Raw genomic sequence first — 20,153 nt, 5'->3', positions numbered from 1 at the left:
ATGTGTCTACACCAGAAATGCTACAGCAGGACAGCTGCAGCACTGGAACGTAGACACTATTTGCAGCGATGGAAGGATTTTTCCATCGTTGTAGTAAATCCACCTCTCCGGGAGGCAGTAGGTAGGTGGAAAGAAGAATTCTTCTGTTGACCTAGCAGTGTCTGCACTGGACCATAGGTTGGCTTAGTTAGATTGCACAGGGCATGACGTTTTTCACAGCCCCGAGCGATGTCGTTAAGCCAACATAACTTTGTAGTCTCATTTCTCTCTTCTCTCTCTCAATAATGTGCCCCCGTCTTCCCCCTCCCCTCTCTCTGTCATAACGTCTCAGCTTGCCTCCCTGCTTGGCACCTTTTAGAACCATTTGCACTTGTGCAAAGGGGGTGTGAAATGCTACCACCGGCGTGAGTGGAGAATTCTGATCTGGAGGTGTTCTATGGGGGCCTAAGGCTGCAAATCAACAGGCCGTCCTGACTGGGCAAAGCCCCTACACTCATGTGCCCGTCCCACTGGCCATGAGTCTTCAGCATGAGTCTTCCTAATAGTGACGTGCCATGTTTTGCTGAAGAGGGATGGACTTACGCATGTTGTTTAAATGCCTTGCTGAGTTAGCGCCTAAGAGTGATTGCACAAGGTGCAAGGCTGGGGGATACCAGCCCCAGAGCCTGTCCAAATGGTTCTGCCATTGCCGGGCCAACAGCCTTCCATATCAGGCCCAAGGAATTTCTAACAACCCCCCTCCCTGCAGTATCTAGGCATTGATGAAGTGATATTTATTAATTAATTTCAGCCTTGCCAAATTCTAATCACCCGCTGGCCAAGGGCAATTAAGTAGTTGTTGCCAGGTGAGGAGGCCAGTTGCTGAAAGGAGCTGCACTGACATATACCAAAAAGAAAAGGAGGACTTGTGGCACCCTAGAGACTAACCAATTTATTTGAGCATAAACTTTCGTGAGCTACAGCTCACTTCATCGGATGTAGCTCACGAAAGCTTATGCGCAAATAAATTGGTTAGTCTCTAAGGTGCCCCAAGTCCTCCTTTTCTTTTTGCGAATACAGACTAACACGGCTGCTAGTCTGAAACCTGACATATACCAGCTGAGGATCTGACTCCATGCCTTTTTGTTTTTTCATGATCTTCATCTGCATGTGCAAGTGGATTTGTTTTTTATCTGTTTGTTTATTTTGGACATTTAAACAAGTTTATAAATCCTTGCGGGTAAGTATCAGAGATGAAACGATCGGTGTCGGAAGTAAGACATGGGAGGTCACTGTTCCTCTTTCCTTGGCATGGATGAGGCCACTGCTGGACTGCTGTGTTCAGCTCCAGGTACCGCGCTTTAGGAGAGATGTGGAGAAATGGGAGTGAGTCCAGAGGAGAACAACAAAAATGCTACAAGATTTAGAAAACCTGACCTGTGAGGAAAGGTTTAAAAAAAACAACTGGGCGTGGTTAGTTTTGAAAAAAGAAGAGGGAGGCGGGGGGGGACCTGGTAAGTCTTCAAATATGCTAATGACTGTTACAAAGAGGATGGTGATCAATTGTTCTCCAGGACAAGCAGTAATGGGCTTATTCTGCAGCAAGGGAGGCTTAGGTTAGATATTAGGAAAAAACTTACTATCAGGGTAGTTAAGCTCTGGAACAGGCTTCCAACGAAGGTGGTGGAATCCCCGTCACTGGAGGCTTTTAAAAACAGGTTGGATAAACCCCTGTCAGGGAGGCTCTAGGTTTACTTGTTCCAGCCGCAGTGCAGGGGGCTGGACTTGATGACTTCTCGAGGTCCCTTCCAGCCCTGCATTTCTACAATTCTACGCTCATCAGTACAACAGTGAGCTTTTGTTTAGGGAAACCTTCTGCAGTAATATAATCATCAAATCTCTCTGTTTAAAAGGATGTTGGCAATTTGAAGAGGGAGCCCCTTTATACTTCCCAGGATGTGTTGTTTCTGTGATTTTATTAAATGGAGTGAAACTTCTGTTTACACATATTTATCAGACCAGGCATTTCTAGCCAAATGTTAATAATAAAAATTGGGACAGGTGTGCTCTTTGTTTAGAAGGCAAACGTATTATTGTCTGACTACTGAATTAATGGTAACCAAATAGCTAAGTATCTGTTTGTCCTCTGTCTCTACAGGCTGGTAAATTGTCCTGGCAGGTTTGCAAGGCTGGTTTATTTTTTAAATTGTATTTATCAAATGTCACCAGCATGCATGACACTGGGAAGAGACCATGGAAGAAGAAAATAATCTAAGGCAGTGGTTCTCAAACTTTGTTTTTCCGCGGACCACTTGAAAATTGCGGAGGGTCTCGGCGGACCACTTACTGATCTTTCCAAATGTTGTTTGTACCGTTAACTAACTATTGTAAAGTGCTTTGGATAAAAGCACTATATAAAAAAAAAACCTAAATAATAATTAAAGTTTTTTTGTTCTACAAATAAAAGCGCACAACTCATATTTTAATATCCGTAATCTTACCTTTCTAATGCGATGGATGTGCCCTTTCTCCCTCGCTGTGGCAGCCCCAAGCTGGGGCTGGGAAGGAGGGGGTCTCTCTCCGACAGCCACAGCCTTGGAGCTGAAGTAAGTCGCCTCTTTCTCTGGCCACCACAGCCCTGTACGTCCCAAATTTCCCCCACCCCCTCTTCTCACCTCACTGCCCCCTCCCACCTACCCTCTATTCCCCCTGAAGACCACCAACTCACCGTACATGGTGCGTCTTCTCCAGAGTCCAGGCACCTAATTAGCAGAGCCACGCCTGTGCGGCTCCACTAATTAGATGGTTAGCCCTTCATTCTCTCGGGCGTGACTGCCCAGGCACGCACCTTAGAGGGAACTATCCGCGGACCACCTGAACGGAGCAGTGGGCCGCAGACCATAGTTTGAGCACCTCTGATCTAAGGACTCTGCTGAAGTTAATAGCAAAGATCCCATTGACTTTAGCAGGAGTTGAATCGGACACTGCGCTAGATGGATCAGCCACACTGCACAGCATTGGAGCAGATGTTGTTTTACGCTCTGACGTTAAAACTTTCCTGTCTTGTAGGCATTGCTGGGACTCCGGTGACGTTTAATGAGAACGGAGATGCACCTGGCCGTTATGACATCTACCAATACCAGATCAAAAACTCCACCGCTGAGTACAAAGTCATTGGGCACTGGACCGATCATCTGCACTTAAAAGTAAGACCTTGGACTGGTTTTGCATTTGGCTGTGGAGTCAGTGGAGATGGTCCCAGCAAAGAGACTGGGCAACAGCTTTATCCCTGCTTCCCTAGAGCTTCCATTAGGGAGCATTGTTTTGTACTAGTCGAAGAGAGGTGACATGGCAGCTGGCTTAAAGGGACTGGGAATTCCGAAACTAGACACACCAACCAATTCCACTAATTGTGCCGAATGGTTCCCATCCTGTGCTTGATACACCATTAAGGTATATTAGATCCCGCAACGAACAAACAAACTCTACGTAAAAGAACATTATTAAGTTTGCAAAATCAAGCAGTCGAAAGGTAGGGAATGCCAGGGTTGAAGTTGCTTGTTCTACATTATTTCAACCCCCCTTATGTGTCTGCATCGTGATACTGTGTTTCCTTACATGGTCTCGTGCTCCTTTTTCCATTCTTATTTTTTCCCCCAAGGGTTTATAATTTGGCCCAAATCAGGCTGATTTTCTCATGGATGGCAAAAGGCACATCGCTGACACACACAGACCATTCCCCTGTCTAATTGCAAGTCCCTCCTCAAAAGCAGGGGGGTGCTAGAGCTTTTCAAAGAAGAAGTTGCCACAATTTTGTAACATAGGCCAAACCATTTATTTTTTCCCTTGTCTTGTTCTGGGCCTTGGGGCTCATTATTCCCCTCTGTGGCTCACAGCTTGGGCTGTGCTGGGTCTTTGAATGGGGACTAATGAAAGCAGCTCAGCCTGTAGCCTTTGCCGCCTTTCACCCCAGAGGTGGCTGCAATTCAGTGCCTGCTGAAATGATCCCTGTATGGTCTGTAAAGTTATTTGTGTACTTTGGCATAATGGGGTGGATGTCGGTATATTCAAAGAAGCCATTATTGTATCATCGAAGCCAAGAATAGGTTTTCAGGCAACAATTTAATCTTTCCTCCTGTTTTTTAAATGCTAGTAGCTCTGGCAATATTATGGGGAGATCTGGGCAGGAGAACGTTTTCCTGTCCCTTGAGAAAGTTACTGAAATTTCAGAAAAATCTCATTTGCACATTTGGACAAAAAGTCAAAATCCTGAAAATTTTCGTGAAGTGAAAATTCAAAAAAAGATTGGATTGGGTCAGTGGAAACATTCTGATTTCGATTTTGCCTTTTTATTTTTTCTTTAAATTAACTTAAAATTTCAAAGGAGACGTCATTTCAAATGGAAAAATAGAACTCTTTTTGGTTTCAAGATTGTCTTAAACAGACATTTCAACAATTTCACATCAACTTTTTCCCCCAACTCTTTTCGAAACAGGAAATTAGTTGAAACTGACTCTTCCCCATGAAGAGTTTCAGCCTTGACGAATCAGTATTTTCTGATGGGAAAATGTTTTGTCAAAAAAATTCCTGACCGGCTCTGCTGAGGGGCTATTTTGCTCTGGTGTGTAGTCTTGTCTCCTGAACTGCAGGGCTCTTTCTTCTTATCCGTGCCCCAAGAGGTGTCATAGGGCATTGCCTATACTTCAGTCTGGAGTGTGATTCCCAGCTCAAGGAGACAGACCTGCGCGAGCTCTGATGGAGCTAGCATGCTAAAAATAGACTGTAGCCACAGCAGGAGGGGCTAGCTGCACTGAGTACATCCCTATAGTTGCAGATGGGATCGTACTTGGGGAGGCTAGAACCTCCCGCTGCTTCTGCTGCTGCAGTTACCCTTTATTTTTAGCATGTTGTCTCAATCAGAGCTAGCGCGGGTATGTCTCCTTGAGCTGCGGATCACACACCCAGCTTGAAGTATAGGCTTAAGCTAAGTGGGTAACATGGATAGTCCATGGGTGTAGTTTGGGGAGGGGGGCAGGTGGGCATTGCCCCCAAACTGCAAGCCTCCAGCAGGCATGGAATTTGCCCCCACCCCCCCGCATGCAGCCCCATTGGTCTGACTGCAGCTGCCCCTCCAAATACAGAAGTCAAACTACGCCTGTGAGGTAGTCAGTCCTTCTACTGACTGTAAGGGCAGGAAGTATTGGGTTCTGACCCTCTCAAGCTGCCCACTCAGAATAGAAGATGCTTGACCCATCTTGCGGGAACAATTGACTGCCTAGAGCCTGCATTTTCCAGTGGTTATGCCCATGTGAGCCCATTAGCCCTCTGGGACGGCTGAGATCATTTGGACCTCAGAGCTCCACCCTCTTGCACAGTTTTCTGTAATGGTGAGCAGAGAGGGGCATGCTAGGAGATGAATGCACTAGCATTGCCATTCTGGGGACCCGGAGTCTTATCTATCTTACGGCTTGTCTACTTGGGGGATTTCATCTGCAGCTTTTTGATGCGCGTCAGTTCACGCGCAATATGCAAGCAGCGTACACACGGCACAATGTGCCCTCTATCGGTGCATGTCATTGTGTACCTATGGAGGCGGTTTGCTGCAGACTCAGGGCGTGGCTTTCTCGGAGGCTGTCCCATGGTGCTTTGCTTCCACTGCTGAGCAGTGTGCATTCTGGGATTTTTCTCACTGTGAATAGTGGGATGCAGCGTAGCAGCCAGATGAATTCACATTTAAAAAAAATCCCGTGATTCATCTGTCTCCACCCCGTACTTTCTTTCTGGGGGGGCTAGCGCCATTTTTGTAGTCCTGCCAGCCAGCGTGGGCCCAACAATTCTCCATGCCACTATGCTGGCAACCTTGAATATGCAGCGGCCACTTGAGGGGTATTTCAGCACTCAAAGCCGGATGAAGTTGGCTTTGGACTTGGCCCACTGAACCAGCGACCAGTTGATATCGCAGTAGCAGCTCCTCCGGCAGCAGGACGGTTTTCAGTGCTGGCGGAACCGGGGCAAGAATGAAGAAACCGAAGAAGACACCAAGCAAGCGATAGTACTGGACTGATTCCTGGAGCAGCCTCACAGCATGCAGCGACGCTTTTGGGCGTGGGATTGGTGGGGGAAGTTTGTTCTGAGCTAACAGGAAGTTGCGAGAGAATTTCAGGATGGAGAAGGCAAACTTCTTTTTTGAGATATGTGCTGAACTAACCCCGGGAGCTGCAGTAGCAGCATGCCAACATGCGGTGCCCCGAACCCATGGAGAAGTGGGTCACCCCCGGCATCTGGAAGCTGGCCACCCCCAAATGCAACCGGTCCATAGCGCACCAGTAGGGTGCAGGGAGATTGACCATTGGGGTTATGGTCATGCAGGTGTGGGAAGCCGTGGAAGAGAGGTTGTAGCACCGGGTTCTGAAGCTTGGTAATGGTCAGGATTTTGCTGATGGCTCTGTGCACGTAGGTTCCCAAACTGTATTGGGGCAACTGATGGGACCCAGATGACTATTATTTGCTCTACCGCCACTCAGGGTTCAGAATTCATAAACGCAAAGGGGTATTTCTCCGTGGTGCTCTGCAGGCTGGTTGCCCCACTGTGGTAGATTTGTGGACATAAACGCAGGGTGTTCTGCAAGGGATCACAACGCGAGGAGATTTTGGAACACCGCTTAATTGATCTTAAGGGAGAAAGGGCTGGTTGCCCCCAGGAACACGACAGACATTAACGGCGTGGACATTTCCTCCAGTTCATCCTCTGCTTCCCTGGCTAATGAAGCCATTTGCAGGCTGCTTGGACAGAAGGAAAGAGCTGTTTCACTCCAGTCTCAGGGAATGGCAGCAGAGTGTGCGTTTGGCTGTTCGAAAGGAAGATGGTGCTGTTGGTGGACTAGTTTGGAAACAGCATTAAAAACAAACATTTCAAAGTGTATAGCAACACATTGTATTCTGCAGTAGCCAGTACGTGTACAATACAAAATACAAGCAGCCGGGGCAATGTTGTCAGGTTGCTCCTCTTCTGCGTCTCAGGCCCGAAGTCGTGCAGCTGTACATCTAGCTGTTAACCTGGGGGAAGGGAGAGTTGGAAGTTTTTTGAGCAGTTCAGGGTTTATGAGTGGTGGGAATGTAATGCTGTGGCAGTCCCTATTGTATCTTGTGTCTTTGCCTGCCTGGTGGTGTAAAACCTTATGAATTAGTGCAAACTGAAGGACTTTCTGTGGAAAAGAAACAGTCAGCACCTTATGAAAAATGTTTTCGTGATTAAACAATCTATATGTAACAAAGAGAAATGAACCTTGAACTGAAATGATAATAAACCAATGGCTTTTAATTATTAAATGACACATTAAAAAGCAGTCTATTCTGTAGCGACAAGGAACCATTTCATTAAACCAGCCACAAAACAGAGCAGCAAGAAGGGGGCACAATGCAAGGGGTGGCGTGGGGGCTTAAAGCCACAGATGAGTTTGTCCTTTGGCTCGGCTTCTTCTGGTTCACGGGCCTTCTGGAGTGGAGTGCCAAGGCTTGACGTTACCAGGGGCGATAGAGGGCTCAGAAGAGCTGGGGTCCCAGTTGCCATGGTTCTGAGTGCCCTGGGCTACGGTCTGTGAAGGGAACAGCCTCTCTGGGAGCACAATTTGGTGGCATGGTGGGATGAGTTCTTGTTGTTGCCAGTGGCCTGTATTGCCCAGGGGCTGCATAATGTGACTGGGGTGCCGGCTTGCAGGACTTTACTGCCTGCTGCCCAAATAGTAATCCATGCGGCAACTGGGCATTTTAGCTTTGTATCACTTCCAGAAGTTGCCTCTCCATTTCCCTCGGTCTTTCTATACAGTCTTTGGCCATGACAATGCTTTCCCTGGCAACTGCCACACTCTCCTTCGCCATTGCAGTGATCTCCTTGGAGATGTCCTTGTCTGCTTCCCTCTCCATCCTCGGATACTGCCCTCACCTCTCTGCTGTGTCCAGCAGTTTGGGGGCTTTGCAGTGATGTCCGTGAACTTTTCATCAGGAGTTTCCCCTCCCCTGATGTTGGCCAGACACTCAGCCATTGATGGTCCCTGTCCTGGGGGGCTTGGCCAGGGCAGGTGTTGGGGATGTGGGAGTAGTAAATAAATCACAAGTGGTTATTGTTTGTATTCTAGAGAGGCTGTGACAGTGTTTGTGTGGGGGTTTGTATCTATTTCTGGCTTTACCCCACTGCGATTCTTCTCAGGCTTGGGGGAACTTCGGAGATGGTAAATGATGTGTGCATTGGGATTTTTGTCTGTTCGGTTTTGCCATTGTATCTTGGTGGCTGGGGAAGGGGGATTTAATGGGGTTGCAGTCGGGAATTATGTTCCCTGAGGTTTTGCCTCAGAGGTGCTTATGTGGCATCAGAGGGATTAGTGGGGTGAACATGGGGGCAAGCTGGATACCTCCCTTTTAGACTTGCTGACTCTGGATGACTTACTGAGGCAGGTGACTGGTGCTGCATCTACACTGCCTCTCTGTTGACCCATCAACATTGAATTAAGTGCTATGCCTCTTGCAGATGTGGAGTACAGAAGTCAATGTTACAGGCGACTTAGGTTGGTGGAAGGGACCTGGTAGTGTAGACGCATATATTATTAGGTCAACTTAGGTCGACTTCTGCCGACCTAAGTTTTGTAGCATAGACCAGGCCTAAAAGGCAGAGAATGGCTTTATTTAAGAAGATGAAGGGCCAACCAATGAGAGATGCTCCTGATGGTTCCGAGATGGTCCCCTGGAAGTGCTGCAGGAGTGAACAGGAGTCGGGAGTTATCTTAGGGAATGGCTGTGCCGCCAATCCTCATAATGTCTAGACAAAAACTGAGAATTTTTCCAGCCGAAGATTTTACTTTATTGCCCCTGCAGATTGGGTGAAAGGGCAGAGGAAAATAGATAGGCTTTCACAACGATTGCCTGAAGCATTCACTGTTCCCGATCTTTCTGTATGTAAGCCTGTGAAAAGCCGTGAAAAGCCATGAAAAGCTTTTCTATCCCCACAGCAAAGCTGTTTCATTGTAAGAATGCACGTTACAGGGCATTTCTACCTCAGTGGCAAGCTGTACTCTCTGTAGCTTTACAGGCATGCAATGCTCATGTCTACCTCACGTAAAAGCTTCTTTTGCTGTAACCACAGTCTCCTGTCACATAAAGGGGTGTTTCCATTATAGAATCATAGGACTGGAAGGGACCTTGAGAGATCATCTAGTCCAGTCCCCTGCACTCACGGCAGGACTATTATCTAGACCATCCCTGACAGGTGTTTGTCTAACCTGCTCTTAAAAATCTCCAGTGATGGAGATTCCACAACCTCCTATGATGGAGATTCCACAACCTCCCTAGGCATAGGCATGAGGCAAATCTGCCACAGGTGGCAATGAGGTAGAGGCTGCAGCTGTGCCATGTTGCCAGCCACCATTGTGAACTGGCAAACAGGGTGTGAGCGGGAGGGCAGGTGTTTGCCGGGCAGGACAACTGAGGGAAGGAGAAAAGAAAATAGGTATGGGCAAGTGCCCCCTAAAATGTGGGTCTGAAAACGGTCAATAGTTGGGGCTTTAGCATGAGATGGAGGCTGATAGCCTGGCCAGCAGAGCCGCCATTTTGGAAAGGGGAGCCAGGGGTCCGAACAGAAAATGTGGATCGATGGAGGGAGGCGGGGACCTCAGCTTCAGAAAGGCTTCTCACTCACAACCGCCTATGAGGGCGGTGGCCATGGGGCGCCTGGAACAGAAGCTAGTATGGTAGGATGGCATCATTATAATACATTAACATTTAAATATTTTGTTATTTAAAAAATTATAATAATAAAAACGTACATGCTGAGGTTCCCTCCGTAGGATCAGCCTCCTCCGTTCCAGTCTGGGCTGTGCTGCCTGGGAATTGGGGTTGATTGCTGCAAGGCAGAAATGGGGGTTGTCTTCTACATGGCTGGCATCAAGGTGTACTTGGTCCCGAAGAGATCCTGGCTTTCCCGGGAGATCTCTTCATTGGCCTCCTTGAGCTCTTCCTCCGATGAGTCTTGCTGGTTATCCTTGGAGGGGACAGGTGATGTTAGTGGGCAGGAGCCTGGGTTGGGTGGTCATGTAATTATGCAAAGTCCTGTCCAGCGCCTCAAAAAATGGACCAGTTACATGTTTCCCACTGGACCTTTTCCTGTCATCTCTTGTTTTAATGTATGTTCTCCTGAGCGGTTTGCTCTTCACCTAGCGCGGTTTGGCATTCCGGTCAGAGCCCCTCGCAGTCATCTGCCCAGCAATGTCCACAAAAAAGGTCTTTATTTCAGTGGCTGGCATGAGCGCTTCCAGCATCAGTGCTTCTCCCCAGCTGCCGATGGGATCCAGCACCTCGGCATGGCTCCAGGCGGCCGTTCGAGGCGTGCTATAGGGCTTCTTGGGTATTATCACAGCTGTTGTAGTTTATTTGAATCCAGGAGCTAATGGACAAAATGTAGCATCTGTGACAAAGTTCCTTTGCTCTCCCTTGGTGGGTCTTGTGCTTATTGGCGGATTTGCTCGCCTTGGAGCTTCATGGCAGCTCTCAGCTTGGCCGTTTTTCTCAACCCACAGTCCAGGTCGACGACTCCTGTGTCTGACCAGGAGTTGGGAGGATTTGGGGGGAACCCGGGCCTGCTCTCTAATCCGGGTTCCAGCCCAGGGCCCTGTGGACTGCAGCTGTCTAGAGTGCCTCCTGGAACAGCTGTGCGACGGCTACAACTCCTTGAGCTACTTCCCCATGGCCTCCTCCCAACACCCTCTTTATCCTCCTCATAGGACCTTCCTCCTGATGTCTGATAATACTTGTACACCTCAGTCCTCCAGCAGTCCGCGTAGTGCCTCTTGCTCCCAGCTCCTCACATGCACACCACAAACTGAAGTGAGCTCCTTTTTAAAACCCAGGTGCCCTGATTAGCCTGCCTTAATTGATTCTAGCAGCTTCTTGATTGGCTGCAGGTGTTCTAATCAGCCGGTCTTAATTGTCTCTAGTTTCCTGATTGTTCTGGAACCTTCTCTGTTACCTTACCCAGGGAAAAGGGACCTACTTAGCCTGGGGTTAATATTATCTGCCTTCTATTACTCTCCTATAGCCATCTGGCCCGACCCTGTCACACATCATACATATCGGGGAGGGGACATCCGGTCAACTTGACCCCCGAGCAGGGGAGATCAGTAAAGGTCGTGCACAAAGCAGTGTGGGGTAGCTGTTGGGAGACTGCCAAAATAGTTTGCAGTGGCATTGCAGGCACAAAAATGATAGAGTGGACTAACTCGATTTTAACTTGACTTAATCCGGTTTAAACTCCCCAAGTGGACAAGCCCTTAGGCTACCAGCGACATGAGTTTGCGGGATTCAGCTTCACGCCCCTGCGCATATTTGTCCCCCTCATAAAAACAAATCTGTGTGTAAGAAAAGGTGAAGGAAGAACAGGGTGAAGCATAGGAGGGAATGCAGGTCAGGAAACACGTGTGTTGGCAGAGCTGCAGTGTGTGTGGGGGCTGTGAGGATAGGGAGCAAGGGCGGAGTAGCAGGGAGGCAATGGGGGGCAACAGTAGAGCTGGGGGGAAGGAGTTTAGGACTGGAATATCAGGGGGTGCTGCAAAGCTCTTGGAGAGTCCATGGATACAATAGCCAAGGGGATGGCAGGTCAGGAGTGAGGTGCATCATTCAGGCTGCCTGCGGCAAGCTCACCCAACGCTTGTTCACACTGTGTTCACAGCGGGTCTGTTACCTGCCCCTTGTGCACTCAGAGGACTGAGTTTCTTGTAGATCAGCGAGGCCTCTTCTCTCTCTTCCTGCAGATAGAGCGCATGCACTGGCCCGGGGCGGCCCACCAGCTCCCCAGCTCCATCTGCAGCCAGCCGTGCAAGCCGGGCGAGAGGAAGAAGCTGGTGAAGGGCATCCCGTGCTGCTGGCACTGCGAGCGCTGCGACGGCTACCAGTACCAGCTGGATGAGTTCCACTGCAAGATGTGCCGCTTTAACGAGCGCCCCGACGAGAACCACACCAGCTGCGTCCCCATCCCCATCGTCAAGCTGGAGTGGAGCTCGCCCTGGGCCGTGGTGCCCGTTTTCATCGCCCTCATGGGCATCATCGCCACCCTCTTTGTGGTGGTGACGTTTGTGCGCTACAACGACACGCCCATCGTCAAGGCCTCGGGGCGGGAGCTCAGCTACGTGCTGCTGACAGGCATCTTCCTCTGCTACGCCACCACCTTCCTGATGATCGCCGAGCCCAGCATGGGCACCTGCTCGCTGCGGCGTATCTTCCTGGGGCTGGGCATGAGCATCAGCTACGCGGCCCTGCTCACCAAGACCAACCGCATCTACCGCATCTTTGAGCAGGGCAAGAAGTCGGTCAGCGCCCCGCGCTTCATCAGCCCCGCCTCCCAGCTGGTCATCACCTTCAGCCTCATCTCCCTGCAGCTGATGGGCGTCTGCGTCTGGTTCATCGTGGACCCTTCTCACTCCATCATTGACTTTGAGGACCAGCGGACTACGGACCCCCTCTTTGCCCGGGGTATCCTCAAATGTGACATTTCCGACCTGTCCCTCATCTGTTTGCTGGGGTACAGCATGCTCCTCATGGTGACATGCACTGTGTACGCCATTAAGACCCGCGGGGTTCCGGAGACCTTTAATGAAGCCAAACCCATCGGGTTCACCATGTACACGACCTGCATCGTCTGGTTAGCCTTCATCCCCATATTTTTTGGGACGTCACAGTCGGCGGAAAAGGTAAGAGGGACGGGCAGGTTGGGGGGAGCCTGTGGGTTTGATTCATGCCCCATCTCCCCCACTTTGCTGGAAGGTAACGGGATAAGAACGCAAGGTGCGGGGAGCAACATGTCCAGAGTGAAGGGTGATGGTTTCCCCCTGTGAGTCTTCTGGATCTCAGTGGGTAAGGGAGCTTCCCCTCCCTTTCACAGACTAGAGTGAACTCACTGCCTTTGCTGGTTCTCCCTCTTGCTCTGTCTTCCTTTCCTCCTGCCCCCTTCTGTCTTTCACGCCATCTTTCTTGTGCTCTTATTTCACTTTTCCCCCTTTTCCTTCTCCCTGTGTGTGTCTCTTTATTACTTTCTCTTCCCCAATATTTCTTATTCTCTCTCTCTTTCTGCACTCCTCCCCATCTCCTCCCTGTCAGACGAGGCTGTGTTGAAAGGCAGGCAGTGTGGGTCCTACTGGGCTGTGCTGGCTGAAGTTGTCACACACAGGACTGTGGCCCAGGATGAAGGGAGTCTGGCAGAGGCAGAGCCTGGGCGAGTGAGATAGCCGTGCACGGTTCTCCCTGGCACCTGAAGATTCCTGCTCCCCCGGTCGATGGGTATCACAACCCTCTCCCCAGTCTGAGCATCGCAGCACATCTGGAGTCTGGCTGCTATTGGCACCATTCCTGCATGTGCAGATCAAGTGGGCATGGGTGGGAGATCTCCCTGACGGTTCATGGCTGGGCCCTCACCCCCATAGTTATTGGCAGTGCCCTTAATATACCCCATAGCCCTAACACTGACCAAAGCCAGAAGCAAAGCCCCCCTGTCCTGCTGCTACACGTGTTCTGGCTGCCCACCATTGCCTGAGCCCGAGAGTAACCTCGTTTCTGGAAACACAGCTAATGGCTGGTGGTTCTGCTGGGAATCCTGGGGAGATTCCCAGCCTGCGGTAGGTAAATACCATCCTGTTTGGCTGGTATTTCTGTGCTTAAGCTCAGCCCGGAGGTGAGCTATGTCCTCCTAACACCAAGCGTGGGGCATTGGAAACATGCCACCTCCCATGCCCAAAGGATCTCGTAACCCACCGGCACAAGGGCAAATAGCCATCCAGAAGTCAGGTCTCAACCCAGCGTCTAAAGGCCAAGTTTCCACATTCAGGTAGCCACCCTTGTGACTGGCAGCCTCAACAGACAGGTCAAGGAATGGATGGGCCCACAGACCCTGGTCTCCCCTTACTCTCTTCAAACGGGAGATGAGAATGAGACCCTTAGCTCCTCTTCCCTGCTCTCTAACTGGAGTGACTTGTTTGTGTTCTGGCGGTGCCTAGCCCCATTGTGCCAGGTGCTGTACATACCCCCAGGGCAGGGACTGTCTCTCCGTGAAAGCTGACAAGCTAAATGGACAAGACAGACCAAAGAAGGACCGTTCTCCTGGTTGTACAGATGGGAAACTGAGGCAGCGAGAGATTTAGGGTGCATCTACACCGGGAGCTGGAGGTGTCCCTTCCGGCTTGAGGAGACACACCCGCGCTCGCTCTGAGGAAGCTGCTGTCCTAGAAACAGGAGCAGGAGGGGTGAGCTACCCCAAATACACGCTAGCCTCTTGGATGATACCCCACTTGGGGTGGCTAGCCCCTCCTGCTGCTCACCCCACTGTGGCTACCCCTCTATTTTTAGCAGGCTAGCTCGATTGGAGCTAGTGCGTCTCCTCAGGCTGGGATTGACGTCTCCAGCTGGAAGCAGAGCCATACCCTAAGCGACTTGACCGAGGTCATGCCAGGAGACAGTGGCATGGCTGGGAGCAGAACCTGGATCTACCTCCTCTCTGCCTTGTCCTGTTCTGCTTCCATTCATCCTCTCTCCTCCCCTCTCCCCACCCCAACTTCCAAGCAATAAGCACCCCCCTGGATAGTTTCAAGGCACAGTATGTGCCCGGGAAGCTTGCCATGCCACCACCCACGCACTGTGTATAAACAGAGGTCTTCCGAGTTGCCAGTCGGGTGCCTTTGCACAGCAGTAAACTCACTGAAAAATGGAGAAGTTGCGTAACAGTGACACTCTCGGCATTACCAGCCCAAGAGTTCTGGGGAGAGAGACAAAGAAGAAGAGAAAAACAGCCCCTTGACTCTGCCGCTTCTCACTCGATTACTGGGTTGCTGTGATTTTAATTAACACCTGCGTGTTTTGGCAACACAAGCTCCTGTGACACATTCCTCCACTTGGCTGTGGTGGGGGAGAGAGCTCATCTTGTAGCCGAGAACAGGGCGAGCGGAAAACGTAACCCTCTTGCTCCAGGCACCATCACTCCTGGGCCTTGTCTTCAGTAGCAAATTAGGTAGTGTCAGGCCATGACCCCAAGGAGTCCTGCTGACCAATATAACGTTAAAGGTGACTATGCGGTCAGTGTAGATAGAAGCAAGTTGGGCCGGATCTTCAGCTGTAATACAGACAGACCAGTGTTGGGAATCATATTCTCAAAGGAGCATGGTTAACGAACAATATCGTTGCTTCCGATATTCTGCTCCGTTCATCTTGGGGAGACGATCTAAGCCTGGTTGCTCATCTTTAACTCCAGCACTATGATATACTGCAATAACCAATGGTTATTAACATCATTGAGCAGTACTATGTATGGTGGGAGGGATATCTAAAAGGAGGCACTGATCAGCATTCGCTATACCCTTCGTGATACTCAAAACCTAGAATTCTTCTCCGTAGTGGAGTGTCACGTTTTCAATAGCTGTGTCTATGACTTTGGGTGCCTATTATCCTCTAGCAGTGTCACTGTGTCAGCAGTGTGGGTGAGAAATGCTATCGAAAATGAAAATTGAGATTGAGATTGTAATTATCTGTCTGTCTAGCTATCTAGGTGCCTGTCTGTCTGTCTGCAGAATCTATTGGTAGTGTCTGTATGGCGTCTATCAATGGCATCTGTCTGGCTATTCTAGGTGTCTCACTGTCTATCTACGGTATCTATCTATATGTCTGTCTATCTATCTACCTATTGGTGTGTGTACGTGTAATATAGTATCTGTGTGTCTAAGGTTTCTGTCTATGATGGTGTCTGTCTATCTGGACGTCTGTCTACAGCTTCTATGGATGGTTTCTGCATAGTATCTATCTGTCTATGGCATCTCTGTATTTCTCTATTGATGGTATCAACTTTCTCATCATAAAGTTAGCTCTAAAGAAACCTCCTTTGTAATGAAGTGAGAATGAGCGTCCTGAATTTGATAAAGAAAATATCTGTCAATGGAGATGACCAAATTCCCTCTCCCAGCCAGAAAAGAAGTCCAGTTTCAAAGTTACCACCACTAATGCTCCCTGCCCCAGCTTGTGGTCTGTGGCAATGAACCTCTACGCTGTTGTCCCTCTGAAATCTGTGACCGATGAGCCCTTCCCCACCTCACTTTCTTCCCTCCTGGCTGCCAGCTTGGATTCCCTCTTGCAGGAGTGGAAAGCTTAATCAGGCTTGGTCTTTTCTTGGTGCCTCTTGTACCCGATAGTATCTCAAGGCCCTTCCCAGGGTGGTGAGCTGGAGGTGGTAAGCAGGGTGCAGTAGGTAATAGATTCATTCCTGCTCCTCCATCACATTGCTGTCACACTCACTGATTCTTACCGCAGGGTCCACCTGCTCCACTCCCCTCTCTGTCCTCTGCTCTCCCAGTGCCGTGTGCTCTTCTGAAGATGTTGCACATGCCATGATGTGCTAGGTCCACCCCTGCACGGCAGAGGCTTCTGCAGGCACTTTCTGGGGGTTGCTGGTGGGGGATTGCTGCACCAGAGTGGGCCGGCGGAGGAATCTCCCTTGATCCAGAGCCTGCTCTCCGGGAAGTGCCAGAACGTGCCCTCCTGTCTGCCTCCGCCCCAGCTGTCGTGGTGGGGTAGCACTTGTGCAGGGAGTCACAGTGGCACCTTGTGCTCAGTAGTGGCTCCTTGAAGGCTCGGACATTAGAACCTGTTACATTGCAAGAGCTCCCTGCAGTTCTTTGGAAACCTGCCATGAGCTTTTAAACGGAGATCCTTTTCTCTGATGCATGTGGTTAAACATACCTCCTGGGGAGATGGCACCTGCCAGGGCACCAGAGCGTGCAGATGAACCCAGACCCCGCCATGCAATTTAAAGCTTCCAGCACCAGGGACCAGAGATGAGATTTGCCACCAAGTCCAGCTGCTCTGGTTAAAAGTGGGAAGGCGAATTAAAGAAAATAAATGGGGCCTCGAGCAGCATTTCCATTTTGATGAGCTGGCAGGGGAGATACTAACAAGAAAGTAGGTTTCTTAAGGAATTATTGCAAAACAAAAGCTCCCTTAAAGGTTCCGTAATGTGCTCGGCACACTGTGGGTAATAAAGATGGAAATGATAATGATTGTAGATTATGCGCAAGGTTGCTCACCTCCTCGCTGCTGCTTGTCATGGGATAATTTAGGGCTGCCAAAAGCTGGCTGTCAAGTAGCAATTCAACGCTAAGGCTTGCCTCCCTTTAGGGGGCTCGTACTGTGCCGGGCTCCCCAGCGCTCAAGCTGCTCACAAACTGATTAGAGGCTAGCACTGAGCTGTTCCGAGCTCCCTTTGGAGGCAACACAGTCGCGGCTTCTCGTCAAAGTGTACCCACTCCCTCTGCATCCACTGACCTGTAAGAGAACAGTTCCCTTTGGGCGTGCGCTCCCCTGCTGGGGACGGTCGGCTCTGGGACGCACCTGCTTGGTGTGGATGTCCTACAGCCGCTGTACGCCGAGCTGCCCTAAAGGGCGGGGAGGGGGGCGAAGTTGATATTTCCACCGGAGAGGAAGGAAGACAGAGTGCCTAACTCCCTTAGTTTCTGTTCAACAATCCCAATCAGAAGGTGGTCAAAATTGGCATCTCTTTGACAGTCCCTCTCCCCCCACTTTAATTTCACATCTAAACCCCGGCAGGGGCCGATATTCCCTTCGCTTCTTCAGATAAAGCAATTTTGGATGCTGCACCTGCACTTCCCTGAGCATTTCCAAACGTCCGAGGGGCCTGAGTCGCCTCTCACCTCTGCCCCCAGACCTCCGCTTTCTCCACCGTTGCACCCAAACTGGGCCCTGCATCTCTTTGCTCTGCAGCTGGGGGCAGAAGACTCGCATAAATCAGTCTTCTGCATGCTCCTGGACCCGACTGGGCAAAAAATGTGAATGAAGCTTTTTTGCCTGCCCCTCCGAGTCATGGAGTTCTGTTCAAGTTCGCAGTGATGGCTGGCAAGCTCTTCTCCATGGGAGCTTGTGTTTAAACGCAGTTCTTTCCTTCTTATCTTTGCATCTGTCTAACAGCACGTGAACCTGGCACCTGCGCCTCACAGGTCTCTGCTCTGCCCCGCTTGGCTGTGTGATCCTTTGGGTTCACCAGCTACACCCAGCACTCGTACATAGCAGCAGCTGCTCTGCACAGGTGGTATTACACCCGAGCCCTCTGCCCATCTGTCTGTGGATCTAGGCCTCTGCTGTTCTGCCCGCTAAACCAAGGCTTATTGAGAATGCTATTTCAACTTTGGGCCCTCTGTTGCAGGTATAGATGGTGGAACTAGAGTCTACTACTCTCAGAGGAGGAAGCTGAGAGAAATGATAGGAGGACTTGTGGCACCTTAGAGACTAACAAATTTATTTGAGCATAAGCTTTTGTGAGCTACAGCTCACTTCGATGCCTTTGAGGTTACAGTGCTGGCCTGGGAGACAGTGGTTCAGTTCTTAGCTCTGCCACGGATTCCCTGTGTGACCTTGGGCACATCACTTAGCATTCATGTGCGCCTGGGGGTGATAATCCTTCATGTGTTCTGATTGTAAACTCATTGGGGTAGGGGACCGTCTCTTAGTGGGGGTGTACAAACAGCGCGTTGCCCAGTGGAGCCCTGATCTTAGATGGGGCCTTAAGGTGCTACCACAACATAAATAATATAGCACCCCCCAGATCTAAGGATGCCCCCTTAAAATGGCTTAATGGTGTGTGGGCAGATGGGTGCGTGCACAGGCACACAAAGTTTCTTTTCTGCCAGTGGCTGAGATTAAACCCTAGACACTTCCTCAAAGCATCTGTGCTCAAGTCCCATCGGAGTTACGTGAGCAAGGCTGGCTCATTGTTTTCTACTGAAGGAGTCAGATGAGATCTCAATTTTATTTCCTCCCTCTCCCCCCCCCTCCGTCTACAACTTTGGATGGAGGTGGTATATTGTTATAACAAGTCCCCAAGCCCTTTCTCAAAGGAGCCTCTTATCCCTGCAGATCCCGGCGGATTACAGAAATAGCAATAACAGAGGATCTAAAGAATGAGACAATTTCCTGTTCCGATAAGGCAGAAGCCGAAGAGCAGAGTCATTGTAAATTTCTGTTTATCACATTTGCTTTCACAGACGGAGAGAAGAGGATAAAACGTGGCCACTTGTTTGTTTAGCAAGGGCTTTTGGTGAAATGAATCATGAAAGGGACTCTCGAGTGGCTTGTCCATATCACCAGAGCCCCAAGATTGAATGTCTGGGGGATGGGTGTGGAGGGGTAATGATACAAAGGATTTGGTGGATGGGTATCAATTTAAAAGCAACCAGTGGAAATTTAACTATTTGTTCCACTTATTAGCGCCCCTTGCTCAACCTCCTACCATGCCTGTGTCCCCATTGGACCTCCCACATGTTGCACCCATTTACACTAGGTCTGAGGCCATCTGACTACTCTGCAGTTTTTTAAAGTGAATTGAGGCAGCGGATCAGCAGCACCAGAGATGGGCGCTGTGCAGTTGGCCAGGCAATGGGAGCTATGGAAGCTGATCCAATGGCTAGAAGCAGAAGCTAGGCAAATTCAGACTAAGATAAGGTTGAATTTTTTAGCAGGGAGGGCAATTAGCCATTGGCACAACTTACCAGGGGTTGTGGTGAATTTGCCATCGCTGAAAGTTTTTAAAATCCAGATGGGAGGTTTTTCCTAAAAGACTATTTTTGTATAAACGCTGCTATTGGGCCTGAAGCAAGAATTAATTCAGGGAAGTGATGAGACTTGTGTTCTGCAGGCGGTCAGACACAATGCTTCCTTCTAGCCTTGAAATCTATGACTCCGTGACCAAGAGGAGTGCAGGGGGATTATGCAGTCACTTAGGTTTGGATCTAGATTCTGTTGGAGCCAATGGAAAGACTCCTATTGAAGTCAGTGGCTTTAGCTCAAGCCCTCCAGAGGCTGGTGTTCATGGCTTGGAGGCAACATCGTTTTTGTTGCTGTTTGTTTCTAATGTTCTTTGTGTGTCAAGGTTTAGGAGGCTTATAGCTTCCAGCCCTCTGAAAAAGGATGGTTTGCGGAAGGGGGGAGATGGTACGGCAGATGGGGTTGCGAAGGGGAGTGCAACTTGGAGAAAGGCCCGGGGGCCAGCAGAATGGGATGGGGCAGCAACCAGACAGGGGCTTGGACTGAGTGAAGAGAGCAACCAGACAGGGGCTTGGACTGAGTGAAGAGAGCACAGGGGAGGGAGG

At 49.9% G+C, this 20,153-nt stretch overlaps 1 protein-coding gene across 6 annotated transcripts in view; it reads left to right on the top strand.

The window, feature by feature from the left end:
- The window catches only part of GRM4 (glutamate metabotropic receptor 4), a 233,368-nt gene that overhangs the window by 192,177 nt on the left and 21,038 nt on the right, over positions 1-20,153 (top strand). For all 6 annotated transcript variants that reach the window (XM_073319848.2, XM_073319851.1, XM_073319846.1 and 3 more), the window contains 2 exons: positions 3,049-3,185; positions 11,775-12,710. In XM_073319848.2, the coding sequence (XP_073175949.1) occupies positions 3,049-3,185; positions 11,775-12,710 (1,073 nt within the window). The remainder of the gene's footprint in view (positions 1-3,048; positions 3,186-11,774; positions 12,711-20,153) is intronic.

Source organism: Lepidochelys kempii, chromosome 21, assembly GCF_965140285.1.
Source record: "Lepidochelys kempii isolate rLepKem1 chromosome 21, rLepKem1.hap1, whole genome shotgun sequence".
Taxonomy (NCBI): Eukaryota; Metazoa; Chordata; order Testudines; family Cheloniidae; genus Lepidochelys; species Lepidochelys kempii.
Note: the sequence above shows the minus strand (reverse complement) of the source record. Positions and strands in the feature narration are given on the sequence as shown.